This window comes from Felis catus, chromosome E2 (genome assembly GCF_018350175.1).
Source record: "Felis catus isolate Fca126 chromosome E2, F.catus_Fca126_mat1.0, whole genome shotgun sequence".
Taxonomy (NCBI): Eukaryota; Metazoa; Chordata; class Mammalia; order Carnivora; family Felidae; genus Felis; species Felis catus.
In genome coordinates this window covers 15,209,056-15,234,995 of record NC_058382.1, presented here as the reverse complement: position 1 = coordinate 15,234,995, position 25,940 = coordinate 15,209,056, and the positions used below count along the sequence as shown (strand labels likewise).

General features: G+C 55.3%; 1 protein-coding gene and 1 long non-coding RNA gene across 6 annotated transcripts in view; one reads left to right on the top strand and one right to left on the bottom strand.

The window, feature by feature from the left end:
* The window catches only part of ACTN4 (actinin alpha 4), a 70,953-nt gene that overhangs the window by 30,731 nt on the left and 14,282 nt on the right, over positions 1-25,940 (top strand). For 3 of the 5 annotated variants that reach the window (XM_019819581.3, XM_019819583.3, XM_011289869.3), the window contains exons 2-9: positions 12,891-13,005; positions 13,263-13,382; positions 16,822-16,908; positions 17,946-18,033; positions 18,651-18,729; positions 19,920-20,001; positions 20,776-20,861; positions 25,182-25,274. In XM_019819581.3, the coding sequence (XP_019675140.1) occupies positions 12,891-13,005; positions 13,263-13,382; positions 16,822-16,908; positions 17,946-18,033; positions 18,651-18,729; positions 19,920-20,001; positions 20,776-20,861; positions 25,182-25,274 (750 nt within the window). Of the gene's footprint in view, positions 1-12,890; positions 13,006-13,262; positions 13,383-16,821; positions 16,909-17,945; positions 18,034-18,650; positions 18,730-19,919; positions 20,002-20,775; positions 20,862-22,094; positions 22,181-25,181; positions 25,275-25,940 lie in introns of all 5 variants that reach the window. The other 2 variants (XM_019819582.3, XM_019819580.3) reach the window with 1 other exon arrangement.
* On the bottom strand, positions 3,105-5,501 carry LOC109494812. The gene is made up of 2 exons (XR_006590648.1): positions 4,195-5,501; positions 3,105-3,854 (listed from the first exon to the last, which is right to left on the bottom strand). It is a non-coding gene; the product is annotated as an uncharacterized LOC109494812 (long non-coding RNA).

Genomic DNA, 25,940 nt, shown 5'->3' with positions numbered 1-25,940 from the left:
GAGCATTGAGAACAAATTCTGGTAAGCAGTAAGTGTTCAATAAATGTGAGTCACTTGTACAGTTAGATTAGGGTGGGCCTTATACCCGACCCAGTCATAAAAACACCTCTTGCTGTCTTCGTCGATGGTTCGGCTCCTTAGCAGCGCTGATGAGGCAGGTGGACTGGTAGGCTGAGTCCTCCCTGGAAAGCCGAACCCACATCTTCACAGTGGTGCTCCATTACCTCCCCTCTTCCCAACGCACACGTGCACACAAAGGCACTCCTGTTGTGATGGGGCCGGGAGTCAGATCTGCCCCTGAGAGTGGCAGGGACCTCCCGGTCCTCTGACATCACACTGCTCCTGGAGACAGTCGCCCCTTACTGCGGTTTGGCGGGGCCTCAGTGCCAGCCCCAGGAAGGCCTGTAGGTGGGGCGAGCCAGAGTGAGAGTCTAGCCCTGTCACTGTGCCAGGGTAAACGGTTTCACCATTTTTAATGGAGCAATTATGAGTCAGAGGTTTCAGTCTCTCTTTACTGGTTCCTCCCAGTCCTGTAATTACCCTTTGGCTATAGAACCTTCTTTTCGTTTTTCTTTTTTTAAAAAAAAAATCCTCCTGAGACATTGGTTGATATTGTCTGTCTTGTATATTCAGGGGGACTAAGATGGAGTGAATATGGTAAAGGAAAAAAGAGACCCCCCCAAATCGAGAATGATTTCTTAACCCACAGAAATTGTGCCCCCCATCCCCCACTGTCCCAGGGCCAGGAAGTAGAGCTAGAGCCTGCTCACATGAGGCTAAGGTCTAGAGTGGATAACTCTGAACACCACCAATTACCTCTTGGCAAACTCCAAAATCTAAGCCAGGAATTTCTGGTCTGAGGCACCTCCCAGATTGACGATGGATTCATTCACTCTCTCAGCCAGTACTCACTGAGCCCATGTTCAGTGCCAGCCCCAAAGAGGAGTTGCACTGAGCCTCAGGAGAGGGTGGGCAGGCTGACGAGTACCCAGCACCTCCATGGGCCACCTGCCAGGGCTCGTCCACTCAGAGATGAGAGGAATTGATCACGCAGATAAATGCCCTATATTCTCGCAGCCTGCTTCTCAAAGGGATCATCTTACTCCCCGGCCTGAGAGCGGGAAGCCAGTGGGACAGAGCGCCCATGAAACAAGTGCATGTCCGTGAGCGCCGCCCCAAGCTCCGGTTTCCCCCACTGTGTCAAGAGCACAGATTGTCAGACCAATCCAGTTCTGCCCTAGCCATGTCACTCACTCCAGACACCCCTCCCTGCCTTCACTGGAGGAGGTTTCTGACCTGATCGGTGGACCATTAAGTCAGAATGTTCCAAGACAAGAAAAAGGAAAAAGGATCACCAAGGAGTTTCGTGGTCAAAAGCGAAACCTGCACCACTGGTAGAAATCACTTGTAGGCCCAGCATGATTGCCCTTCCGCCACCAAGGCCCAGTTTGTGGATCATGTAAGTTCCAGCAGGAAGCAGGCTGTCTTGCTAGAAGGTGAACAGAGGGAGAAATGGTGGTGTTTGCCCATATGCCCCTGCCTGCACACTCTTCTCACTTCTCAGTTCTGTTGGGGAGTCACTGGGGTGGGCCTCGGCTCAGGACGGAAGAAGCACTTGCCTGAATGACACTTGCGTCCCCTCAGTGCCCCCTCTGACCTTTTCTCCCCACATGCCAAATGCCTGTTATCTAGATAAGCAAGTTCATAGGCGGATTTGTCCATGATAAAACGTTGATTCTAAAAACTGGTTTTCTTAGGCACCTGTTCGGATTCCAAGACACACAGTCTCGGGGCCAGAATTGGCTCACTTGGCTATCTTTTTGAAGGATCAAAGTTTAAACCAGACGATCTTTAATCTCCCTTCCTACCCCGAAACCTGAGCTCAACTGTAAGCCATTGAAAGTAAATGGGGTTTTTGTAGCTCAGACTCCCTGTTCTCCAGGTGAAGGGCCCCTGTGCCTGATCGTTTCACAGCAAAATGCCACATTGGGCCAGAGGAGGCGGAGGGCATGTCCCCAGTCTGCTGCTGCCCTAATTTAAAAACTGCCTTTTGGGAGGTGGAAGTTTTCTTTCTCTTTTAAAGGTAGCTATTTCAGGTAGGCCTCACCCATCTCTTCTTCCTGTTAAAAAGCTTTCTTTTGAGAGCTGAGTGCCGCCTTCCACCTCCACCCCGTGGCCCCCACCTGCCTTTAGTTCAGACCCTTATCTCCCTGTGTACTCTCTGTGGGGAGGGCAGGCTCTTCCCCTGTGGGGAGGACCCAGTTCTTTGGAGTGTAATCTGAGTAGCTTTGGGTTGGTTGGTTGGTTGGTTGGTTGGTTGGTTTTCCATGTGTGGGATAGCTCCCGAAAAGGTCTGTTTGAGAATAGGGCACCTCCCTACCCTGGGCTGCCTACCCCCTGCTTCTCTGAGATTTCTTTTAGCTCCAAGGTCCAGTTCAGTCTAACAAATCCAAGGGTTGCGTAGTTCTAACTGGGCCTCGTATTCCTTCCTCACTTCGAGAATGCGAGAGTTTAATAAATTAGAGTGGTGGTTCTCAACCCTGGCAACGTTTTAGGCTCACTTGGTAAGCTTCCTGAATTCTGTTGCTCAAGACCCACCTTCAGGTCCTTCATTAGGCCTGGGGTGAAGTTTTGGCATTATTATGAAACTCTGAGGTCCATATATTTATTGTCAATTGATTTCCAGCAAGAGTAAAAGACATATTCAATGGGGAAAGAGTAGTCTTTTCAATAAATAGTGCTAAGACAACTGGATATCCACACGCAAATAATGGATGGAGTTGGACCCCTACCTCACACCATATACAAAATAACTCCAACTGGATCAAATATCTAAATATAAGAACTAAAACCATAAAACTTAGAAGAAAACGCAAGCATAAATCTTTGTGACCGTGGGGACACTTGGGTGGCTCAGTCGGTTAAGTGTCCAACTCTTGATTTTGGCTCAGGTCATGATCTTACAGTTGTGAGATTGAGTCCTGCATCAGGCTCCGTGCTGAGTATAGAGCCTGCTTAAGATTCTCTCCCTCTGTCCTTCCCCTGCTTGCGCATACATGCGTGTGCTCTATCAAAAATAATAATACAATTTTAAAAAATCTGTGTGATCTTGGATTAGGCAATGTTTATTAGATAGGACACCAAAAACACAAGCAACCAAAGAAAAATAGTTATATTAGACTTAGTGACAATTAAAAACTTTTTTTGCTTCAAAGGACACTCAGAAAGTAAAAGTAAAAAGACAATCTTCAGGATGGGAGAGAATATTTACAAATCATATATCTGATAAGAGTCTAGTGTCCAGAATATATAAAGAATGCCTGCAACATATCAATGAAAAGACAAATAACCAGTTAAAAAATGGACTAGAAGACAGATTTTCCAAAGAGGTTAATCAGATGCTCAACATTATTAATTATTAGGGAAATGCAAATGAGACACCACCTCACACCCACTAGGAAGACTATAATCAAAAAGTCAGATAATAACAAGTATTGGCAAGGATGTGGAGAAATTGGAATGCTCATATGTTGCTGATGGGAATGTAAAATGATGAAGCCTCTTTGGAAAACAGCTTGGTAGTTCCTCAAACGATTGAACGTAGAGTTGCCATATGATCCAGCAGTTAGACACCTAGGTATATACCCAGGGGAATTGGAAACACGTTGGCGCAAAAGCTTACACATGAATGTTCGTAGCAGCATTATCCATAATAGCATAAGTAGGAATGACCCACATGTCCATCAACTTGAGAATGTATGGATAAACAAAATACGAGACATCCATAAAATAGAGTGTTACTCAGACGAGAAGTGATGAAACACTCACTGATACAGGCTACAACGTGGGTTAACCTGGAAAGCACAATGAAAGAAGCCAGACACAAAGGTTACATACTGTATAATTCCATTTATATGAAATGTTCATAAAAGGCAAATGCATAGAGACAGAAAGTAGATTAGCAGTTGCCAGGAGCTAGCGGGGAAGGGGAGATAGGGAGTGCTCACAGTTTTGGGGTGATAAAAATGGTCTGGGATTAGATAGTGGTGATAATTGTACAGCCTCATGAATAAGTTAAAGCTCACTGATTTTTATACTTTAAAAGGGTGGGTTTTATGGTATGTGAATTACAACTCAGTTTTTAAAAATTGGCTCTCCAAACTGTGCACTTGATTAAAAAGAATACACGCATACCTATGATACAGCAACTCTGCTTCCATATTGCGTTAGTTATCTACTGCTGGGTAGCAAATTGCCTCAAAGCCTGGTGGCTGAAAACAATATTCATTGTCTTAAAAACTGAGAGAGAGAGAAAATAACAAAAACCAGAAGAGCTCACAGGTAATTCTAAGGCACAGCCAGGGTCGAGGACCTCTGGACTTCAAGGATCTCGGGAAGTGTGAAAAACCAGGTCTGATCATTATATTCCTTTGGTTTGGTAGTCGCGTGGCCAGGCTAAGGGAAGGGAGGTTTGGGGGAAGACCACTTTGTGTCGGCCGCCAGAGTGTAGCCAGCAATACTGGGGGTGTGTGGCTTCGCCCCTTTGGAACAGGAACTACACAGTAACGAATGGAACATCTACTGATCACTTACTCTCCGCAGGCTGTGCGTATTGCCCTATTGAGTGCTCACACCGTGCCTAGTACCTTCATTTTCCAAAGGAGGAAACTGAAGCTGAGGGAGATGACCTCTGTTTTCTAAGGCCTCGCACAGTAAGTGGCGTGGCGTGGCGAGGCGAGGATTTGAACCCGTGTTTGAGATTCGAGAGCCCTTGCTCTGGAGCACTGTGCCACTCTGTCCTCTCCTCAGCCTGCCTCGTAGCCTGCCCACTGCTACCCACCGCCTAGGTCCCGCCCTTGAGCCAGGGTCTCTGCAAGTCCAGTGGCCTTGATGCCTGAGTGAATGAGGCTCCTGAGGGCTCGCTCCTGTCCTTCTGTTGGAGTGGCGAGCCGCGAGCAGCATCTTCCGTGGCTTGCGTGTGGAATATCTGTAGCCCCAGGATTTATTTTTGTGAACTTTTGAAAGCAAGCAGTTTTAGCCCTAAATCTTGGGACTCTCACCAGTACAAAATGGGATTAGAAACCATGAAGTCATAAATGACTAGACATGAGAGGCCCCAAACACATTCCATTCATTGTAGGATTTACTAAGGACCAACTGTGCAAAGCAGTGGGGTCCTGCGGCAAACAGGACTCGGCTCTCATAGAGATTCTGGTAGGCTTGGGAGGAAGACTGGTTCTGGACAAAGGACATAATTTCTGAGAGTAATAAGTACAATGAATATGACCTACCGGAGTAAAGTGATTGCATGGTGCAGATGTCAAGGGCAAGGAAGACCTGGGGTGATGTCATCTGAGGGAAGTCCTGAGTGATGAGAAATAACGGGCCCTGTAAAGACCTACAGGAAAGTTTTCGACGAGCGCTTATCGCGAGGTAGGAACTACACGCAAGTCAGTCTGTTGGAGCGACAGCGTGCTCGCTTTCTGGTGCTTTACAGGGTGACTGGCTGAGGCAGGAACGTTGGCTGCCGGGGAGGGGGTGTGGGGGAAAGCTGGTTTCTGGATGGACACGCAGGACCTTTGGAATGCTCACTACTCCACTCTGCGGTATTTATACCTCTCCTCCGACTGGGAAGTCAGAGCTTTTTTGTGTAGGCTGAGAAAAGTCCGAATAAGGCAGCGTCGGGCCAGGACATAAGCAACATTCCATATTTCCCTGTAATTGCTTTCGAATTAGGTGATGTCGTCATGGGGCAGGCACACACAGCATGCCTGCTCTGCCCCTGGCTGGCTATGGATTGAGTCCTGGGCGGGCAGCTCACTGTGTCCCCCGTGCTGCGAAACCACCAGCCTCAGTTTCCCGTGCTGGCGGGGCTGCATCCATCTACGTTGTGGCCACGTTATCATGACCAGTCCGTTATCTGTTCTCAGCCTGCTCCCTGGTTTCTGTCCCCTTCAGATCTGGTAAAGGCAGTGGGTCTTCAAAAATAGTACTCACACATACGATCTCAGAACCGTCCAGAGGCTCACAGATCCCCTCGCTCCCTGGACGGTCCGTGTGGATGTTGCCAGGGTGATCGCCTTTTTGCCTGAGCCACTGGCAACCCAGATTCCCTTCGGCTGAGCTGTCGAGCCCTGAAAGGGCCTTTATGGTGGGAGCAGTTTCTGCTTTCAGGAACTGAAAAGATGCCCCGCTGGGGCTAGGCCTTGTCTGAAGCCTGGCAGTGGCCAGGCAGATGGGCGATAAGAAGGCTGGATGCCTGTCCTAGGAATAAATAGCCGTCCCTCCCTTGTGTCCAAGCCCCAGACACCCTTCCTGAGGACCCGTGGAAGCAGGAGCCATGGGCAGCATCAGAGGCCACAGCAGGCAAGGTGGGAGTTCAGGAAGTGGGACGGCGCCCTCCCCCTCAAGGCAGCTGATGCCCCAGCGGAGCGGCAAACCCGACACGGTATTGCAGAGACGGGGTCTGAAAACTCCCGGCACCGTAGGGAGCCCTGTCTTGCCTCCGTGTACCCTGGGGGAGTTTGCCGTGACCAATTGCAGTCAGTCCTGGGCCTTGTGGGTCAGGCTGTCGGCCCGGGCTGTCCCGCGAAGGGGGTGGGCAGCGTACACGGTGGAAGGCAGGGGATGCGGTGTGAGGCAGCAAAGAGTTTTTCCTAAAATCGTGTGAAGCGTGGAGTCAATGGAATCCACATGTGAGCATCTGCCGCGTGAGTAGAAATAGTGCAGCCTTCGGCCCTGGTCCGGGAGCCCTCTTTGCCGGGGCCGATCCTTGAAGCCAGTATGCTCGCCCCCGCCAAGGGACTGGGCTGAGCCTGCTTCCAGACCCAGACTGACTTTGCAAGAGACTCCCTTTATTCTGGGTTCAGTGGAATCCCAGCTCCCAACAGACATTTCCCTCCACACCACCCCCTTCAGTACTATGACCGTGTTTTGTAACAGGGACCGTGTTTTGTAACAGGAAGTCGTTGAGAAGAAGAGGGAAGGAAAGTTTTTTCAGCTGGGCAGCCTCATCCCACCAGGACCCTTTCCTCTCGCACTCACCATCACTGTGCCCACTGGAATGCCACTTGGTTGCTCTGTCTTAAGATGTTTGCTTCGGATTCAGTACTGCCCCAGAGTAGACAGGGTTTACCTCTTTGGGTTGGAGGAAGGAGTCATTGATGAATGGCTCATTAAAGCCCCCTGCTGCCACATTCCCGGCTGCTTAGGTCACCTCCAGAACAATATCCATCATTCATTCACCCAGCCGCCCCACATCCTGGCCACTGGGAGGGGTCCTTGTGACACAGGAAGGACTTTATGGCCAGTGATGGCCTCCTCTCCCTCCCCCCACATACAGAGTGACAAAGCAGAAACCGCCCAGGGGCCCCTCTGAAGCTTGCCGTCCCCGGTGCACCACCGCACTGGGAGTGGTGACTGGGTCCCAAAGGAGCTAACAAGCTCCTCTTTCTCTTCTGCTGGCCCTCCCTCTCCCCCACTCACACCCTGTGCTATTTTAGCAACCAGAGAAGAATCTTGAACAGGCTGCCAGTGTGCAGAGGCAAGTTCTAAAGCCTCTTCTCTGTGGTTTTTTTTTTCACGTGTGTTCTCAAAGACAGACAAGTCCACATCCTTCCTTCCTCCCCAGATAGGCCGAGGGCTGGGCTCAGGCTCCCTTCTCACAATGGCAAGGACAGGCTGGGAGCAACAGGGCCACCACTGGCTTTGTTTTCGCTGCCTCACAGTGGGTCCAGGCCACCCTTGAAGAAGTAGGGGAGCTTTTGGAGGCATAGCTCTGCCTGCCCACCTCACTCTGTGAGCTCCCCTCCAGCTTGGGGGCTGAGGTGGGGCTGGGGCCTTCCTAACTCTGCTCTGCTGGCTCTGCTTTGCCAAGCGTACTTAGCGTCCCACTCAGGCCTTGTGGATGAGCGGCCGCCCCATGTTTGAAACTGTTGATGAGCTCTGTGACCGCGGGCAAGTCACTTACCCCTCCTCACCTCAGTTTCCTCATCTGTAAAATGGAGATGATAATTTACACGATCATGAGGTTGGAGGTTTTAAAGAGTCCCTATGTAGAAATGGTAGGAAGCGGTAATTAGCGATGATTGCATAATTACCTTTAGCATGCCCCCCCCCCCGAATGTAAATTCTGCATCTGTTTCGCTTCTTCCCATGCCCAGTGTCTAGTAGGGGTTCCAAGTTGGGAATCAACCAAGTAAATTCATTGAGCACCTGAGGACAGGGCCACTGTTCTGAGTCCGTGCTTACCATGAAAATGGCCTTAACAGTACAGCCTAGCTGAGCTCGATGTTCTTTGTCTTTTCCTCCTCCCACAGGGTGCCAGTAGCTCTGGACAACCCCCCCCCCCCCAATAAAATAGAAACGCTGAGCTTGTCTTTCTCAGTCACGACAGTTAGTATTTCCAGCATGGCTCCTCTGTCTTCCTCCCACTGCCGAGTTTCTCTTGGAGGCTTTTTACTCTCTTTTTTCCTGGTCCTCATGCATTGACCCTTGCCCCCTTCAGCTCTGTCCTCAGCCAGCAGCAGCCAATGTGACCTTTGGAAGGCCCCGTGAGGTAGGCCCCACCAGCCTCATGGCACAGCTTGCTCTACCTTGTTCCCTCTTTTTCTCTCTCCAGCCTCCTGGAGGGCCTTTGCACATGCTGTTCTTGTTGTCTGCACAGTCTCCCTTATTTTTTGTCTTCACTCATTCTCAATCCTATCAGAGTGGGAGAATTACCTCGGAAACTACCCCGTGTCTGCCCCTACCTAGATCAGGAGCTTGCATGCTGAATGGTCTTTAACTCCCTTTCTGGGGGCAGTGGGGAAGAGGGCAAATGCATGACACCTTGGAGTGGGGCCTCTGGGGCTCAGAGGACCTGGCTTTAAGTCCGGCTCTGTAACTTTCCAGGTGCGTGACTCCCTGTGGTCAAGTCACAACACCTGTCCGACCCTCGGTTTCCTCATCTGTAAAATGGGCCCGTAGTGGCTCCTACCCCACAAGATAGTTATGCAGCTGCGAGAAATTAATACGTGACAAAGTGCCTAGAACAGTGCCCGGCACGGCTCTATAGAGGTGGCTGCTCCGGTCATTACTATTACTTTTCCTGCGGCTGTTATTTCTGTAGCTGAGCGGTCGCTTGATTACTGACATCCTCTCCCTGTTCAGACTGGGTGCTCCGTGAGAGTGCAGGCTGTGTCCACTTTTGCTCACTCCTGTGTCCTCGACACAGGACCTGGCCTGGGGTCGACCCCCAGCAAATGCTTGTCAAGGGAATGGACGTGTTCCAACCCCACGGAAGCCTGGGGCATGCGGAGCAGTGGAACCTGTCAGCCGTTGGCTCAGCTGTTGGCTCTGTAGCTCAACGCTCTGAGAATTTTGCACAGCGGTGGGTGGTGTGGTGGGCACACGAGGCCTCTGTCTATTGAAACCACCCCTCCACACTGTCTACCCCACGCATCTTAGCCTAAACCGGTAGGGAGAGGAAGTGTCAAGTAGAGAGTCATTCTTGTGGCCAACTAGGAACAACCGAATGTTTAATGTCCCGTTCAAATCCCAGCTCCTCCTGCCCAGTCACTGCATAAAGAAGTGGTGGTCTGGGGTTGATTCGTTCCCTGAAGATGGCCTTGTGAGGGCCCGTTCTCCTCGTCTGTGAGCCTCGAGTGTCAGCACGTGCCCGTCATCTTCCAGAAGAAAACAGCCACGCGGGGCATAGGGGTGGGAGGCCTGTCGGTGGGGTTACCATTCTGTCTGTGGCCGGCTCAGGAGAGAGTTCTTCCTTCTCGCCGCCCAGGCCAGGCGAGTGGATACGCTTCCTAAGCACCTGCTCGGTATTCTGCTGAGGACGCTGCCTGCTTCCAGCTAGGGACACAGAAGTACAGGGCATAGTGACCGTTGACTTGAAAACAGGTCTTTTTTTGGACATACGTGTAATCCTGAGTGCTGACAGAATCTGTGCCAGGCACAGTCTGAAGTGATTAACTTGCATTATGTTGTTCGATCTTCATTTAAGAGAAGTTAACTGTCCCCACTTCATCATCGGACAACGTGAGGCTCATTGCTTATCCAGGGCTACCCTTCGGGCAGGTTGCCTCACCGGCAGAGGCCAGATTTGAACCCAGGTCCGTGTGAGCCCCAAGCCCCAGAGCTCTTACGTGCTCCCCAGAGAAGATGAGCAAAGGATGGGGTACACGTTTGTGAGGACAGATAGCCTGAACCCCACGAGGCGAGTTTTGTTCCCAGCCTCCACAGGAAGAGGGTTTCCTGCAATTTCATTTCCTCTCCAAACCATGGAGGTGGGGTAAGGGCCTTTGCAGAGAGGGAAGCAGCCGCTGTGCATGCAGACAATTCATCTGGCATTAACTTTATGCCAGGTACTGTGTCGGGTGTTTTAAAGCCTCTCCCCCACTTAATCCTTGCAGCAGCTATGGGAGGTAGATTCTGGTGAGTCCATCCGACAGAAGGAAACTGAGGTGTAAGTAGGTCCGGGAGTTGGCATTGAGACCCAGACCTGTGCCCTTTGAGAGCACGTGGGCATAACCCAGGCAGGCTGAGGTGATGAGGGCTGCCGTTTAGACACGTTTCTGGCCCTGCGTGCAGACCAGGGGCCTACATCTTGGCCCCAGCAGCACTGGAGCATGGGGAGCTTGCCCTCTGGGAATCGCCCCCTTCCGTCCTCAGCCTTGGGATACGATCGGTCGCTTTGCCACTCGCAGGTATCTTTCAGGGACGCGCACGGGCAGAGGCCGGCTTTCCTGGCCACTTCCTGCCCCAACCCGGCCTGCTGCCGCCCACTGGTTTGTAGGACGGCTGAGTCGCGTCTCGCTGCCCAGCACCGCAGCTGGCTGTGCCTCAGACATTACGAGGGCACGTGAGACGTGGGACGGAAGTCCTGCCCCCTTGGAGCTTGCACACGTGCAGGCAACCTCTAGTAACACACGGAATGACTAGAGAATGCTTCTGAGAGCTGCCGGGGGCTGCGTGGTGGCCAGGGCAGACAGGGGACGGAGAGGATACTCTGGAAGCAGTGGCAGGATTTCAGGAAAGGAGGAGATCTGGGGAGGCACAGCGACGACCGGGGCCGTCATGTGCTCTGCGGGCTCCGCCATCGCGAGTCCTCACGCTGACCGTGACTTGGGTGCTGTCCTCACCACCACGTTACAGACGGGGAGGCAGATGTTAAGGAAGGTCGGATGATGTTTCCGTATGAGTAGTGTAACCAGCAGTCTGGCTCTGGTTTGTCCGAATTCAGAGCTGTACAGAGGGGGTTGGGGAATGAGGCAGAGAAGGTACATTCCTGCTTCCTCAGTGTGAGCACCTGCTTGGTGGCCAGAGTTCAGGCATGTGCGGAGGCAGAGGACAACACCCAACTGTAAGAGCCCGAGAGAAAGGTGCTATGATACCTGTGCAGAGGAGGGAGCATCCGAGTCAGAATCGGGTCGGGGTGAGCCAGTCGGTGTGGACGTCTCAGAGGAGCTGCGCTTCAGGCTGATCTTGAGGGATCAGCAGGTGCCAGTTTAGGAGAGGAGGAGGCAGGGTACAGGCACCCTTACTGAGGGGACAGCTCCACACAGGATGGGGTCTGTGTCCCCCGTGCAGAGGAACCCTTCACATCCACCGTTTGGGTTTGGAAGGAAACCTCATGCCCATCCTCGCTGCACGGCGTGTTGATTAGGCGGCTCCTTTGTCTGGGAGGGGCCTAGTGTTGCGTCTGAATGAGCAGGAGTGGTGACAGTTGTCAAAACACATGGTGCTCCGCCAGAGGCTCCTTGGAAGCCCCTCGCCCCCCACGTGGCCTCTGCCTGCGCCTGGGCACGGAGCGTGTGCTTGTACGCTCCTGGCCCTCCGCCCACATCCATGCTGGCCACTGCAGATGGAGGTGGCAGGGCGGGGTGCGGGTTACGGGGGTTCTGTGAGAAACACAAGCATGGCATTTTTCCCAGACCCTGCTGTGGGAGGCTAATTGGGCCGGTTTCCCCAGAAGGTGTCTAGACGCGTCCACCTTTCACTGATGTGACGCGCTTCCTGGGGGCTGATGTCCGGTGACATGCCCGGCCAGCGGGGCCTGAGTGGCTGGTGCCCTGTGCTGGGTGTTCTGGAGTTGGGATTTGGGATTTGGGTTGTTGTTTGTGGCCCTCTGTACCCGAAGGCATCCTTTCATGTCCCGGCACCTGCGTGCCCTGTGTTTCAGACACTTCCTCAGATATGGCTGTCTAACTCTGGTGGGGGGGTGCCTACCTCCACTTGCCTTCCAGCCTCCTTAAGCTCCCCTAAGGTTTGGAAGGGTGGGATGTGGAATGTCCTCCAAGGAATAGAGGCTTGCGCAGGGCTCAGAGGCTCTGTGCTCCCGGCCTTTTAGGGGAGGCACTTGCTGCCAGGCCGCCCAAAACTCCAAGAGAGACTGACTTGAAGGAAACCTTACATTTACAGCAGGCTTTTATTTTCCATCTGCTCTCCTGTCTCAGGGCATCTCTGTGTGCCGGCAATGGCTCCTACCTGAGAGGGAAGGAAGCCAGCACCGGCTAGGACCTGTGGTCTCATCTGCCTGCTCGGGTCGGGGGAGGTGGTGAAGGGCTCTGTGTGTCTGTCCCAAAGAATGTAAGAGCGGGGACCCTGTGTCTCGTTTCCATACCTGGGGTCTGGCGCTGAGTCACATTTGCATGACTGGGTTCTAGTCCATGCTGTGCCACTTACCATCCAGACGATCGTGCGGTGGGTCTGCTAACTACCCTGAGCCTCGGTTTCCTCAGATTGACTTGCCTGGGTTGCTTAAGGATCAGAAACAGTGTATAGGAAGGCCCCGTGGTGGCCACTGTTGTCCCAGGGTCAGGGTGGTGGCCCAGCCCTTTTGTTAGAAGGCCCCAACAGTCACACTGACCCTCTCAGGCCTCTCTCTCATGCTTCCCCAGACGTTCACAGCCTGGTGCAACTCCCACCTGAGGAAGGCTGGCACACAGATCGAGAACATCGACGAGGACTTTCGAGACGGGCTCAAGCTGATGCTCCTTCTGGAGGTCATTTCAGGTGAGTCTCCTGTGCAACGCAGCACACCCCACACCTGGAACAGGTGCCCTGTCCCACGTCCCGGGGACTCGGCCCACCCCAGCTGTCCCTAAGCTGCTGGGAAGAGAATGAGGCTTTGAACGACCGCACTGCAGCGCATCCAGGCGCTGGCCTGTGGGGGGAGGGCGGGCCAGAGTGCCATGGCGGCCAGTTCTGGAGGGCAGTAGGGACATGAAAGTTTCCCTTTCTCCCCCTCTTTCTCGGGGCGTGGCTCTCAGGTGAGCGGTTACCTAAGCCGGAGCGGGGCAAGATGAGAGTGCACAAAATCAACAATGTGAACAAAGCCCTGGACTTCATCGCCAGCAAAGGAGTCAAGCTGGTCTCCATCGGAGCAGAAGGTGAGCGGGGATGGGACAGCTCGGTCCCTGACTTGCAGGCTCAGAGCCTCAACCTCTGTACTCCAAGCAGGAGTTGTGTGGGTGGCAGAGAGAGCACTTGGTGGGGTATAAAGCCCCAGTATATACCCCAGCAGTGACCACAGTGACTGCCCTCGATGTGATCATTGGGTCCCGAAGCTCCTCCTCCCTTCCACCCACAGAATAATCTAACACTCGGGAATCCAGTGCCCCCAGTTATGTAGGGCAGGCCCCTTCTACAGGGCAGGAATGACTTTGTCCTGGACCCTGGACACCCTCCTTGGCCCTTGTGCTGGGCCTCAGAAACACTGACAGTCACATCACCTGGCGTCCCTGTGCCTGGAGCACCTTTGCCCTTTGGCCCTGCCTGGTATCTGGAGATCTCAGGGGAGAAGGACTTTCGAGGCCCGGTGTCAGGGCTCTGGGGTGGGGAGTACAGGTCCAAAGGTCAGTAACCAGACTTTTCTGGCTGCAGGACCTGAGGGAGTTTGGCCCCTGACTGGATACCCCGGACCCTCTGTGCCTCATGGGGACACCCAATACTGCGATTCTTCATTCTAGACCTTTCCACTAGAGCAACAACACGCTGCCCTCCGGCAGCCAGCTCGTCTCGAGCTCACAGGCGCTTTTGGAGACGAGGCGAGGCCTGATGGAGCCCAGAAGCTCCCTGTCAGCTTGCACTCACAGTTCAGCTCATTAGAGCAGGATTTCCTACACCCTGACATCCATGTTGTCCCAGCTTCTAGAAAAACAAAGAAAACTAATTGCTGTTAATGACAGGGCTCCGAGAGGTTGGCCAAGACTTGAGGCCAGAGTGTGCGTACTGAGTTCCAAGGCTCTGCCCCGGCTGGGACCTCTCGGGGAGGGGTGCCAAGCGTCACATGCCACAGTTGAGGTGGTTGGTGTTTGTTTAGAAAACAGCAAAACCCCCAAAATCAGTCGGCCTTCAGATTTTCTGTCCTTGCATGGATCTTTCCTCCTGGCTCCACTCCAGCCTCCGGCTTCTCACAGCTGCACTTATTTTGCTCAAATGCTAGCCTGTAACTACAGAAGGGGTTAGAGGAGAGACCCGGTGGCATGCATCAGTCTTCATTTGGAGAAAAACTCCGTCTAAAAATGTTCTGTGTTCCTGCCCAGATTGGTTCACTCCCAGTCCCTGTGACCGCTGGGCCCCGGGAGAAAGCTGGAAAGCAGCTGCCAGAGGTGCCCCGAGGGCTTCAGAATACCTGAGAGCCCCAGCCCCTGCCCTGCCTCCCGTCGCCCTACCCTCCGCATGGTCTGGGCCGTAGCCAAAACATGACTGTCTTGTGGGGGCACAGCTATAGGTCCGGGAAGCATCTGGTGCATGTGTCATGAGAGAATCCGTCTTCCTCCTCATGGGAGCTCTCTGAGCCCTCCATGACCAGCTTCCTTATGCAGCCGGCTGGGTGTGGGAGCTCCAGCCGCCTGTCCAGACTGCGTGCGTTCCCCTGCTGTGGAGTGCCTGGCACTTGGGAGGAACGCAGCAGAGGTTTCCTGACTGGATATCTGCCCTTGCCCCAGGCTGGAGAGACTCTGCCTGGTTTCCCTGTATGGGGTTCTTAGCCCTGGGAAAGGGCCCGGCAGACATTGTGTCCTTCCGTCTTTCCCCTGCCTCTGGGCAGTGGACTGTGCTTATTTTCTTATCCTGACACTCTCAAGACGAAAACCACCCTCTGCCATCAACCTGTGGCTTCTAGAGGGCGGAGGGAGGTTCTCCTCCATTGTGGTTGATGGGCCCCACCCTTTCCTCTCGAGTGTGTCCTTGGGGAAGGCCTGGCCCTGTCCCCTGGGTGATCACTCTACCTCCTTTCCAAATCAAGCCCACCCTGGAGTTTTCTGTTCTCGAGGGTCTGTGAGCAAGGTCTCTCTTCCTGCACCTGCTGTGCTGAGACGTTGGGGGGCGGAAGGCATTTAGAGGGCTGCAGAGGCACATCTGGCTGGCAGACTCAGGGATGAGGCCACTTGCACTTCTCTTACCCAGCAGTAGACACATGGCGCCCTGAGTGTCGCCAAGATGATTTTTCTGTAAGCTACTGAAGCTGAAGACCATGTGGTACAGACCTTTGAGGCAACTCCCAGAAGTTTGAGAGTAGTTGTTCGGTTAGTGAAGAAAGCATGTACCTTCCCGGCCGGGCCTGGGGGCCCCTCTCCCTGTCCTGCAGCATCCTGTCTTTCACAAGGGCCGAGGCCAGGTACTGAGGGGCGATCTCAAAGGCAGGCAGTGAACAAGTAAACCAGCACATACGTGGTTACAAATGATGGTTAGCATGTGAGGGGCAGAGCAGGGTGCCGGCGAGAGAGGGGCACTGGGTGGGCACCTTCAGATTGGTGGTTGGTGGGGGTTCTTTCGGAGAGGTGACAGCAGAGGCTTAGGGGATAGGAAGGACAGCCACCCAAGGAAAGGGTCAAGGGGTGCACTTCGTGGGTGGACAAAAGGCGTGAGGTCCTTCTAGCAAGAAAGCCTGGCTTGCCGAAAGGACACGGCCAGGGTGTGTCGGGCATCAAGGGGCAGGGTCACCCAGGGCAGGATTTGTAAGTAGGATTTGAGAACATGGGCTTCATTTTAGATGTAGTTGGGCTTCGGGCAGGTGAGTGGCACAAATCTGATGCACCTTTTAAAGTGGGCACCCTGGGGGCGCCTGGGTGGCTCAGTCGGTTAAGCGGCCGACTTCGGCTCAGGTCATGATCTCACAGTCCGTGAGTTCAAGCCCCGCTTCGGGCTCTGTGCTGACAGCTCAGAGCCTGGAGCCTGTTTCAGATTCTGTGTCTCCCTCTCTCTGACCCTCCCCTGTTAATGCTCTGTCTCTCCCTGTCTCAAAAAAAAAAAAAAAAAAAAAAAAAAAAATTAAAAAAAACGTTAAAAAAAAATAAAGTGGGCACCCTGGCTGTCGTGTGGAGGTGGACTGCACAGGGCACCGAGGAGGAGGTGGTGTGTCGAGCTCTTGGGGGGAGACCACAGTGGCCTGGACAACGGTGGCAGCAGTGAGGTTGGAAGGAAGTGGGCAGATTCTCAACAGTAGTGCGGCACGCACCCGCCATGGGGAGACGCACCCTTGACGGCACGAGGGAGGTGCACACAGAGGGCTGGGAGTGTGGGCCCAGCGCCTGGGACACGTGTCAGGGAGGAGCGCTCTTTTGAGCTGGGCGAGACGACGGGCTGGCCGGGTGAGAACAGGCCTGCGTGGCGGACAGCACGTGCACAGGGGCCCACAGGTGCTGAGCAGCAGAAGGCTTGGGGGACGGTGCTTCCCAGCGTCCGTGTAGCATCTCCCAGGGAGGGTGGCGGACAGGCCTGGACGGCTCCCGTTGGACCATCGGGGCTAATCTCTATGTAGAGCCAGAAGGAGTCCCCTCTGGTTTCAGCAACCTTCTCACCCTCTGCCCCCTTCCGTGCATGCAGAGATTGTGGACGGCAACGCAAAGATGACCCTGGGAATGATCTGGACCATCATCCTCAGGTTCGCCATCCAGGACATCTCTGTGGAAGGTGAGAGCCTAAGGCCTGGCAAAGAACAGCCTCTTCTCCCTGTCCTGGTTCTGTCCAGGTTGGGGTGCGTTAGATGGTGATTTGGGGGTTTTGTCTTCATGCTTGAGGCTCTTCCATGTTTCCCGGCATCAATCGCGGGGCCTGGCCCCGTGCAAGAGTGGTTAGTGAGATCTGGCCTGGGCTGCGGGTGAAGGGTCCCCAGCCAGCCGCCCAGCTCTGGCATCCACCCAGAGCCCTCTGGCTCCCATGGTCTCCGTTTCAGCAGACCCTCACATGACCCTTGTCGAGTGGGCATGAATGTCCCCATTTTTCAGTCAAGGAATCTGAGTCGCAGAGCAAACCAGTGGCAGAGTCAGGCCTGGCCTGTTTTTTTTTTGCGTTAGCGCCTACATGTTTCCGTTTGACACCCCCACCCTCAGACCTTTGCCTCCGTGAACCTGGGGCCAGTCCCTCCAAGCACGTGTGTGTGCCATGGTGTGAGCACAGTCATCCCGGCCAGCTTGGGGAGCGGGTTCCCGCAAAGGCCGCAGCGGTGACCCTGCACTCCGCGCTCCTGGAGCCGCCCACGGGGAGCAGACAGATGCCCTGGGCCCCTCCCTCACCACTTCCCTGAAGCCGCCGCCACATCCGGGAGACCCCGGGCGTGCAAGGCCCGGCGCTCAGGCCCCTTGGCTGGTTCTTCACCGTTCAGAAGAGTCCAAGGCCAGCATCAGGGGCTTGTTTGGCAGTGTGTTCTGGAGGGTAAAGGGACAGGCTTTGTGGGCAGAGACGTGGCGCGGTGTCCGGCCCTGGCCTGTCCTGTCACTACCACTTCCTGGGGTGACCCCGGGCAAGTGACTTCTCAGGGCTCGGTGTGCAGGCCAGTGGTTGGGATCAGCAGAGGTCTGCCGGGTGTCTGGAACAGGAGGGCCTCTTCCTGCTGGCCCTGCTGCTCTTCCGTCTGACTCCTGTGCCTGGGCTGAAAGTCTCGTTCGACGGGGCCAGGTTGTGGGGATGGGGTTTTGAGCCCGCGCTCACCGTCCTTGTGCGTTCTGCAGAGACCTCCGCCAAGGAAGGGCTGCTTCTCTGGTGCCAGAGGAAGACGGCCCCATACAAGAACGTCAACGTGCAGAACTTCCACATCAGGTGAGTGCCCGGCCAGAGCACTCCAGCCCACCGCCTTCCCTCATCTCGCCCCGGGATGGAGTCCCATCCTCCCATTTGGCCCTCTTTCCCTTTCCCTGGTTCTGTCCCCTGGGTCGGGGCACACGCACTGGTCTCCCACGGTGGGCTGTTGCCCTCCACTGTAGGCCCATCCCATTCGGCGGGGTCTTGCACGTACAGGGCTCAGCAAGTCATGGCCATCCCGGAGGCCAGCACTCACTCATAAAGTACTAGCCACGGGTCAGGCGCCGGGCTAAGCGTTTACGTGTATTCACTCATTCAGTCCTCATAACAACCCAGCGAAGTGTAGCTACTCTTACTACCCCGCCTTACAGACATGGAAACTGAGGGAGTAGGAGATTATGGGACTTGCCCAAGGTCACATTGACGGTAAGTGCCAGAGGTGGGATCTCACCCCAGACCAGCTGGCTCTAGCAGTCATGCTCACGGCCACTCTGCCAGACGGTCTCCTTGCAGTGCCCGGCGCACGCACTACCTCAGTAAATGGGAATTAATTGTTCCTATGGGTGCCCCAGGCTATCAACACTTACGTCATGGGGAGAGGGCCCTCCTTTTAACCTTTGTCTTTCCATCCCCAGCTGGAAGGATGGCCTTGCCTTCAATGCACTGATCCACCGACACAGACCCGAGCTGATCGAGTATGACAAGCTGAGAAAGGTTTGCCTCTTGCACATCCCTCAGTGACCCAGAGATCCACAGAGTCTGACCCTGACTCTGGGTCACCTCTTCCACACCCGTCTATTGCTGGCATCCGAAGGTGGATTCTGTGCTCACATGGGCAGGCTAGGAGAGCCTTGTGCCAGCTGTCACCAGACCCCAGCCTTGGTGGCTGATTCTTACCTCCCTTGCTCCCCTTGGGGACTATCCCCTTCTCCCCTTATGGGCATTGCGACTGCCCACGGTTATTTTGGGGCCTGGCCGGCCGTGCCTTCTGGGTCCCCTTCCTTAACCTTTTCGACTCTAGAAGCATTTCCTCTCTGCCTAGTGGAGAAAAGGGCTGAAGAATTCCAAGCCATCACTACCAGCAGGTGTTTCCCATGCAGGTTCCCATTCTCATTTGCCTTTACAAAGCTTGTGAGCCTGTAAGACCAAGGTCCTGCCCTCCAGGAGCTCCCAGCCAGTGGAGAAGGTGGGATAGTGTGTCCAGAGCAAACCAGCCCCATGAGGCCATGCACATGTGCTCAGGCTGAATGAGGGTGGAAGTGGGTAGGGCCAGAGAGGTACTGCAGAGGAAGGAGGCCATGGTGAGCTGGCATGGTCCAGGAAGGGCCTCTGGAGGAGGAGGCAGCCTAGAGCCAAGGGGAGGGCATTCCCAGTGGGGGAAGCACGAGCCTGCACTTGACCTGTTCAAGCCCCTCTGAGGAATCGAATTGGGCTCTAGCTGAACATCAACTAAGGCACATGAGCGAGGGTCTTTAATCCTAGGAACAGTGGGGAGACCGTGTGAAGGCTGGACCATGGGAGCTCTCGGCTTACCCCTGACCTGTTGCCCCCCCAGTGTTCTCTCAGGTCTGGACCACACTTTCTGGGTTTCAGGACAAAGGTCTCAATCTGGGGGCCGGAGGGCTGGAAGTTGTGAGAAAAGAGCACACCTGCATTTTCTCTGGGGGAAATGTCCACGCTTTTTCCCACAAAGATTCCCAGATGCATTCCTTCTGGATTGACTGTATGTGGGTGCCCTCCTCCCCAATCCCCATAGCAGCACAGGGGGCCGAGAAGTGCCTAAAGAAGCCTTTCTAGTCCTGCCCCTTTCCAGGATGCCTCCCTTCCAGGCCTGCCTCGTTCTGTGCTCCTGCACCCTGCCCCTGACAAAGTCCTTCCTCCCTCCTTCACCTCCCTCTTCCCAGGATGACCCTGTCACCAACCTGAACAATGCCTTTGAAGTGGCCGAGAAATATCTAGACATCCCCAAGATGTTGGATGCAGAGGGTAAGTACATCCCTTTTGTTCAGTCACCACCCTGTTCTGCGGGCATGTGTTGCGGTAACTTCAAGGAGCTGGCGGTGCCAGTGAGAAGGGCTGGATGAATCTGGGTGAACCGGGGACAGTGGTGCTGCCTGGGAGCCAGAGAGGGAGCAGTCTGAGCAGACCAGTCAGGCTCAGGGATGGGGAAGCAGGGGAAGGAGGAGCCGGAAGATGACTGGTTGTGGGGGCCACGTCTCAGAACAGGACCCGCGTGTCCTGCTGGAGCCCTGTCGGAGTCCTGCCCCTCTCGTGGGATGGGCAAGCCAGGTGGCCAGGGAGGGGCTGGCTCCTGCAGACATCCAAGGCCACTGTCTTCCCTGCTTGCCCCCGGCGTGGAGTCTGGAGTCCATCAAAGCGGAGTGTTTGTTTTTCCTTTCCGGCTTTGCTCCGTTTCCCAGCCGTGCACCACCCCCAGCCAGGACCCATGTCTCTGGCCTCTGGTGGCCCCGGGGGTTGACTGTCCAGCAGCCCCTTGAGGCCATTCTCAAAGAGAGGAAGTGGCCTCATTTTAATCCAGTTCCCACAGCCTTGGCCTTTCTAGAGACCACAGGGCATGGAAGGGCTGAGGGTATGGACAAGTCTCCTGGAGTCACTAGGGGTCACTGAATCCATTCTGAGGGTCCTTCTCCTGGGATGCCTGTGGCCTTAGGAGACTTTGGATCCCAGTGAGTGACCACCTCTCCCCCGCCCCCCGCCCGCCCCTACTTGGGCAGTTTAACCCTTGTCGTTCACTTACAGACATCGTGAACACGGCCCGGCCCGACGAGAAGGCCATAATGACCTATGTGTCCAGCTTCTACCATGCCTTTTCGGGAGCGCAGAAGGTACCGGGCAGGGCCAGGCAGGCCCACCTCGCCGCCACTGCCCAATGCCGCCGCTGCCTCTCGCCTCCCACGCTCACCTCATTTCTCTTGCAGACGGCAGTGGCCTCTCTCCGACTGGAAGCCATCTCCCCCGACTCCAGGCGTCACTGCCCGTTTAGTCTTTGCTCACAGTATCTATTGAGTGCCTGACCTGCGCCAGGCTATTCCAGGCACTGAGGATACAGTAGTGACTGAGTCAGTCAGGATCCCTGCTCTCATGGAGCTTACGTTCCAGTGGGCATGACCGACAACAGACATGTCCACAGATAAAAAGCCATTTCACATGGTGATAAGCACAGTAGAGCACGTAGGGCAGGATGGTGGGATAGAGATGTCTGTGGGGCTGCTTCAGCTGGGGGCCCTGACAGGAGGCTTCTACTGGGTGACGTGGGCAGCCACTTGGAGTGATGAGCAGGTGCTGCCGGATGAAGATCAGCAGGAAAAGCATTCCAAGCAGAGGGTAGAGCAAGTGCAAAGGCCCTGAGGCAGAAATGAGCTTGGCTTATTCAGGGAAGAGTGGAGAGGGAAAAAATGAGGTTGGAGATGATAACAGTGCCATGGTGTGTAGAATCACCATAGTCTGAGATCCGGAGTTCCATTCTAAGGGCCCTAGGAGACCGTTTGGTGGCCTGTTCTGGGGTAGTAGGTAGTCAGTGTAAGACGTGATCTTACTGATGTTTCCAGAAAGATCAGTTAGCTTTTGACCCTTCTAGCCCTAAACCAGTCTTCCTTTTTTTTTTTTTTTAAATTCATTTCTTTACTAGAGAGAAAGAGAACAAGCAAATGGGGGAGCGGCAGAGAGGGAGAGGGAGAGTCCCAAGCAGGCTCTGCACTGTCAGTGTGCAGAGCCCAAGGCGGGGCTCGAACTCACGAACCATAAGATCATGACCTGAGCCGAAATCAAGAGTCGGATGCTTAACCGATTGAGCTACCCAGATGCCCCTTCCTTTGCCAGTAGCTAGTGTCACAAACCCAGGTCTGGTTAGAAAAGGACTCCACCTGTTCAGACTTCCCTCTTTCCCTCTACAAAACCTCAGCGATACGTGTCCACACAGCCGGAGCCGGGGTTTGGCTTCCAGTCCAGAGCAAGCGCTATTCCTCCCGCATGAGCCTAGGGTCCGGCCCCGGCCGCCCTCCCTGCATCTTTCACTCTCTCCTGCCTCTCTCTCTCTCTTTCTCTCTCTCTCTGCGCAGATATTGTAGGCACTCTGAGGCCAGATGAGAAAGCCATCATGACTTACGTGTCCTGCTTCTACCACGCTTTCTCGGGGGCTCAAAAGGTGAGCTGGGGCGGGAGCACCCCTCGCTGCTGTGCCTGCAGACTTGCCCTCACTGTCCCCCGCATGTCCCCACCACCCACTTGTGGTTGGAGCCCCAGCACGGGGACTGACCTGGGTCGGGTTCTCGTGACTGTGGGCCTCTGGTTCCACCATTAAGCCGGCAGTCCAGTGCGGACACGGCACTGATATTCTCTCCGTGAATATGTTCCCCCCCTGCCAGGAGGGTGGTGGCGTCCCAGCGGCTCTGGGCGGTCGAATCCCAGCAGAGCTGCGGTGCGGGCACTCGGTTGCCCTGCCCTCTCCGTGATCCACACCCAGCCGCTTGCCCACCGCACTGGCATCTCACTGGGGCTCCTTCCCTCCCAAATGCCCCAGGAAAGGCTTGGCATGAGCAGGTTAGACTCTCCTCTCAGCCTGTACCTGCCCACCCGGTTTGCCAGGCCCCTGTCCCTGGCGGCCCCGCTGACAGGAGCGGAGCATCAGAAGTGTCTGTTCCCAGCAGTGGCCGTCCGCTTCCATGGGAGAGAGGCCTGCTTGGAGGCCTGTGCACCTGTGTGCCCTCCCCTTGCCTCCTGGTCTCTGGTCTTGGGCAGTAGTATCCTCCCAGTGACTTGATTTTGTGTCACCGATTAGAAATGGGCAGGGAAGAGGAGAAATTAGCTCTTGTTTCTTGAACACTTACTACGTGCTGGCAGTCCTCCAAGGACTCTGTACCTACAGGTTCTGGGACAGTCCTGCACACACCCCCGGGGCGTGGGTGCCAGTATCTTCACTTAAAAGGGGAGGAGACTGAAGTTCAGAGAGGTCACAGGGCAGGGGCTGCACCTGCTATTGCCCGTCGACCCTGCTCTGCCACCTCTTGGCAGTGTGACCTTGGATGGGTCACTTCCTCAGTTTCCCCATCTGTAGGAGGGTGAAACGAGTGCATGTAGGCACGGGGTGAGTTAAAACAGCGCTGAGCCCCGTAAGTGCTCAGTAAATCATCGGGTGGCTGGAACAGCCTTGCGGGGCCCGCCCGTGCCCACCCTGGTCCTTCCAGCCCCGTGGCCAGAAACAGCTTCTCATGGCCTCTCACCACCTACCCACCGTGTGACTGCAGCTCCCGTTTGGCGTGTTCTGCTGGAGGGCAGAGGAGGGGGGTGGGGGCGGGCAGCCACGGAAGATTCCAGGACTCAGACCCTGACTGACAGCACGTTTGCCGCTGGACTCGCCGCTCTGCAGGCCAAGCCAGCCTCGGCCCACCGCATCCCCCCCTTCTGCCCGGGCCGCCCTCCTGTGCTCAGAGCCGAGCTCCGCTGCGGTTGGGGCTGGGCAGCCTTGAGGGATTTGTGGGAGTGGATACTGGCAGGAAAGCTCAGGCCAGAGCACTGGGCGTTTTTGAGGCAGCTGGGCCCCTCTTACGCGAGAAGCCGAGGGAGCTGCCCATTCACCAAGGGACGTGCCGCCTCCAGGCTTCTCCAGCGCCGAGTCCGGCTTCCTCCGGCCTGTGTTTACGTCTCGAGACAGCCTTGTGATGCTTTTATTATTGCTTCTTGTCCTCGGGGACTCCATCCTGTCTTCTTAAAAGAGTGCTCTCTGGCATTTGTTTTGTTTTATAAATACAAGGTGAACCCCAGGCCTGGCACCAAGCATGACTGTTCCCTCCTGATAGTTTATTTCTAGTCACTAAGCATTTACTCCTTCTTCCTTTGTTCGCTCACTCATTCATCAACTCTGAGTACCTAAAACATACCAAGTCCCGAGCTGGGTGCCGGGAATTCATCTGTGAAGCAGAGCACCGCTGACTAGCAGCTCCTGCCTTCGTGGGTCTGCCCGGCACGGTGGGTCTGAACATGGGGTGCCCGTTGTGTCTCCAAGCCAGCGGTCAGGGACTGACCTCTGGGACTCCCCCCCCCCCGCCACAAGCTGTGACCTTAGCTCTGCTTCCTGCACTCACCGGGGCTGGATGTTCATCGGCCGAGGCCCCTGTGCACCTCATCTCTGAGGAGCACGGCCTGGGGCTGCTGCTGTGTGTCCTGCGGCGTGACTCACGGCGTGTGCCCGTGTGCGCACACACCAATCTCCGCTGGCCCCCACTCACCTCCCCGCCGGTCCCAGAAGCAGTGTGTGGATGGGAGAGGCTGGGCGTCGGTGCCTGCCGCTCGCGGGTCTGGAGCCATCCCCAAGCCTCTCTGTTTTCCTTCCCCGCCACTCTGTAGACCCTCCTCACTATTTCTGTTCCTGTTCTGTTGCCGTTTCAACTTCTCCTCTTGGACCCTTTCTGTGCTTCTTGAAAGGTACCTGGTCTCTCCTCTCCCCGTGTGGCGCCCCCCTTGCTCTCCTTCTTCTCCGCTCCTTGCATTCCCTCCCCCCTCCCCCCAAAGCAGGATGAGGGAGGACGTTGTCCTGTAGTTCTGAGCAGAGACTGGTCAGTCTCCACCACTCCCTGCCCTCTGGAGCGTGGCTCCCTTCTGCCCCCAGGATTGTGACTTCTGCCCAATGAGCCATCAACACCCACCTCCGAGGGGGGAATTAGGAAAGGGACACGTGTGCTTTGCCTGTGCACTGACCACGGACTTCTCTGGAGGGCACCGTGCAGCTGTCCAGTGCTTGGCCTTTCTGCCATGGACCTTCCCACCCAGGGCGAGACTCCAGGGCCAGGCCTAGCTAAGGTCCCCTCCGACACACGAGCCTTACCCAGCCTTCCTCCCTGAGGACCTGTTTATCCACTTCCCCGTAGTGGGAGGGCTTTCCGGCCCTCAGCACCTCCAGGGTCCAGGCTGAGGGGCCCAGCTATCCGGGGAGGGGGTGGTGCCTTAGCAGTAGGGTATGGGGACTCTGGCGGAGCCCTTCAGGATGTGGCTGCTCAGGGTGCTGTCTTGCTGGAGCTGTGCTTCTCTCCTTCCTTCCTTGGGGAGTGCTGTGTGGGCTGTGGATGAGCCAGCTTCCAGGGGACGAGCCCATCAGGAGGGAGGGTCACCAGCCCTCAGGCGGCCCTGACTGTGGTCTTCCTCTGCCCCAGGCGGAGACTGCTGCCAACCGGATCTGCAAGGTGCTGGCCGTGAACCAGGAGAATGAACACCTCATGGAAGATTATGAGAGGCTGGCCAGCGACGTAAGTGCCACTCATCCCGCCCCTGGTGGCCCCACTAGAGCAGGAGGATTGGGTCGCCTCTCGTTACCCTTGGCCGCAGGTCATGTGAAGCTTGCAGAGGGGCGAGCAGGTATGGCAGTGACACTTTCTAGATGAAGCCGGTATGTGACCTTCCAGGCTAGTTTCACAAGGCCTTAAGGGTCAGGCTGGCGTGTCACCTTGCTCCCTGGCTCCCTCCGTCTTGAGCTTGGGTTCTTACAGAGGTACTCAAGGAGAGTTCTTGAACACGCCACCAGACACGGTGACAGGACTGGGGCTCGTCGTGGCGGGCCCTGTGCTCTCCACAACCGCCCTGGGAGGAGGGAACTCCTGTTACCCCCTTCTCCAAGCGGAGAAACAGACCCAGAGAGGCTCCAGCACCAGGCATGCGGCTGGTGCAGTAGAGAGCCGGGGTTTGAACCCAGGCAGTCCCACTCCAGAGCCTGAACCCAGAAAGTCAGCTGGGAATGTGGGTGTTTAGTAATTGTCTTCTGGATTCCCTCCTGTGTGTTGAAAATTTCCATATGAAAAAAACAAAAACATTGAAGCTCCCCGAGAGCCATGGTTTGACTGCTCTTCCAGACTAGTGGTTCCCAGACTTTGAAGTTTCATGGATCAGGAATATTTGGAAAAGTATTTGACAGCCAA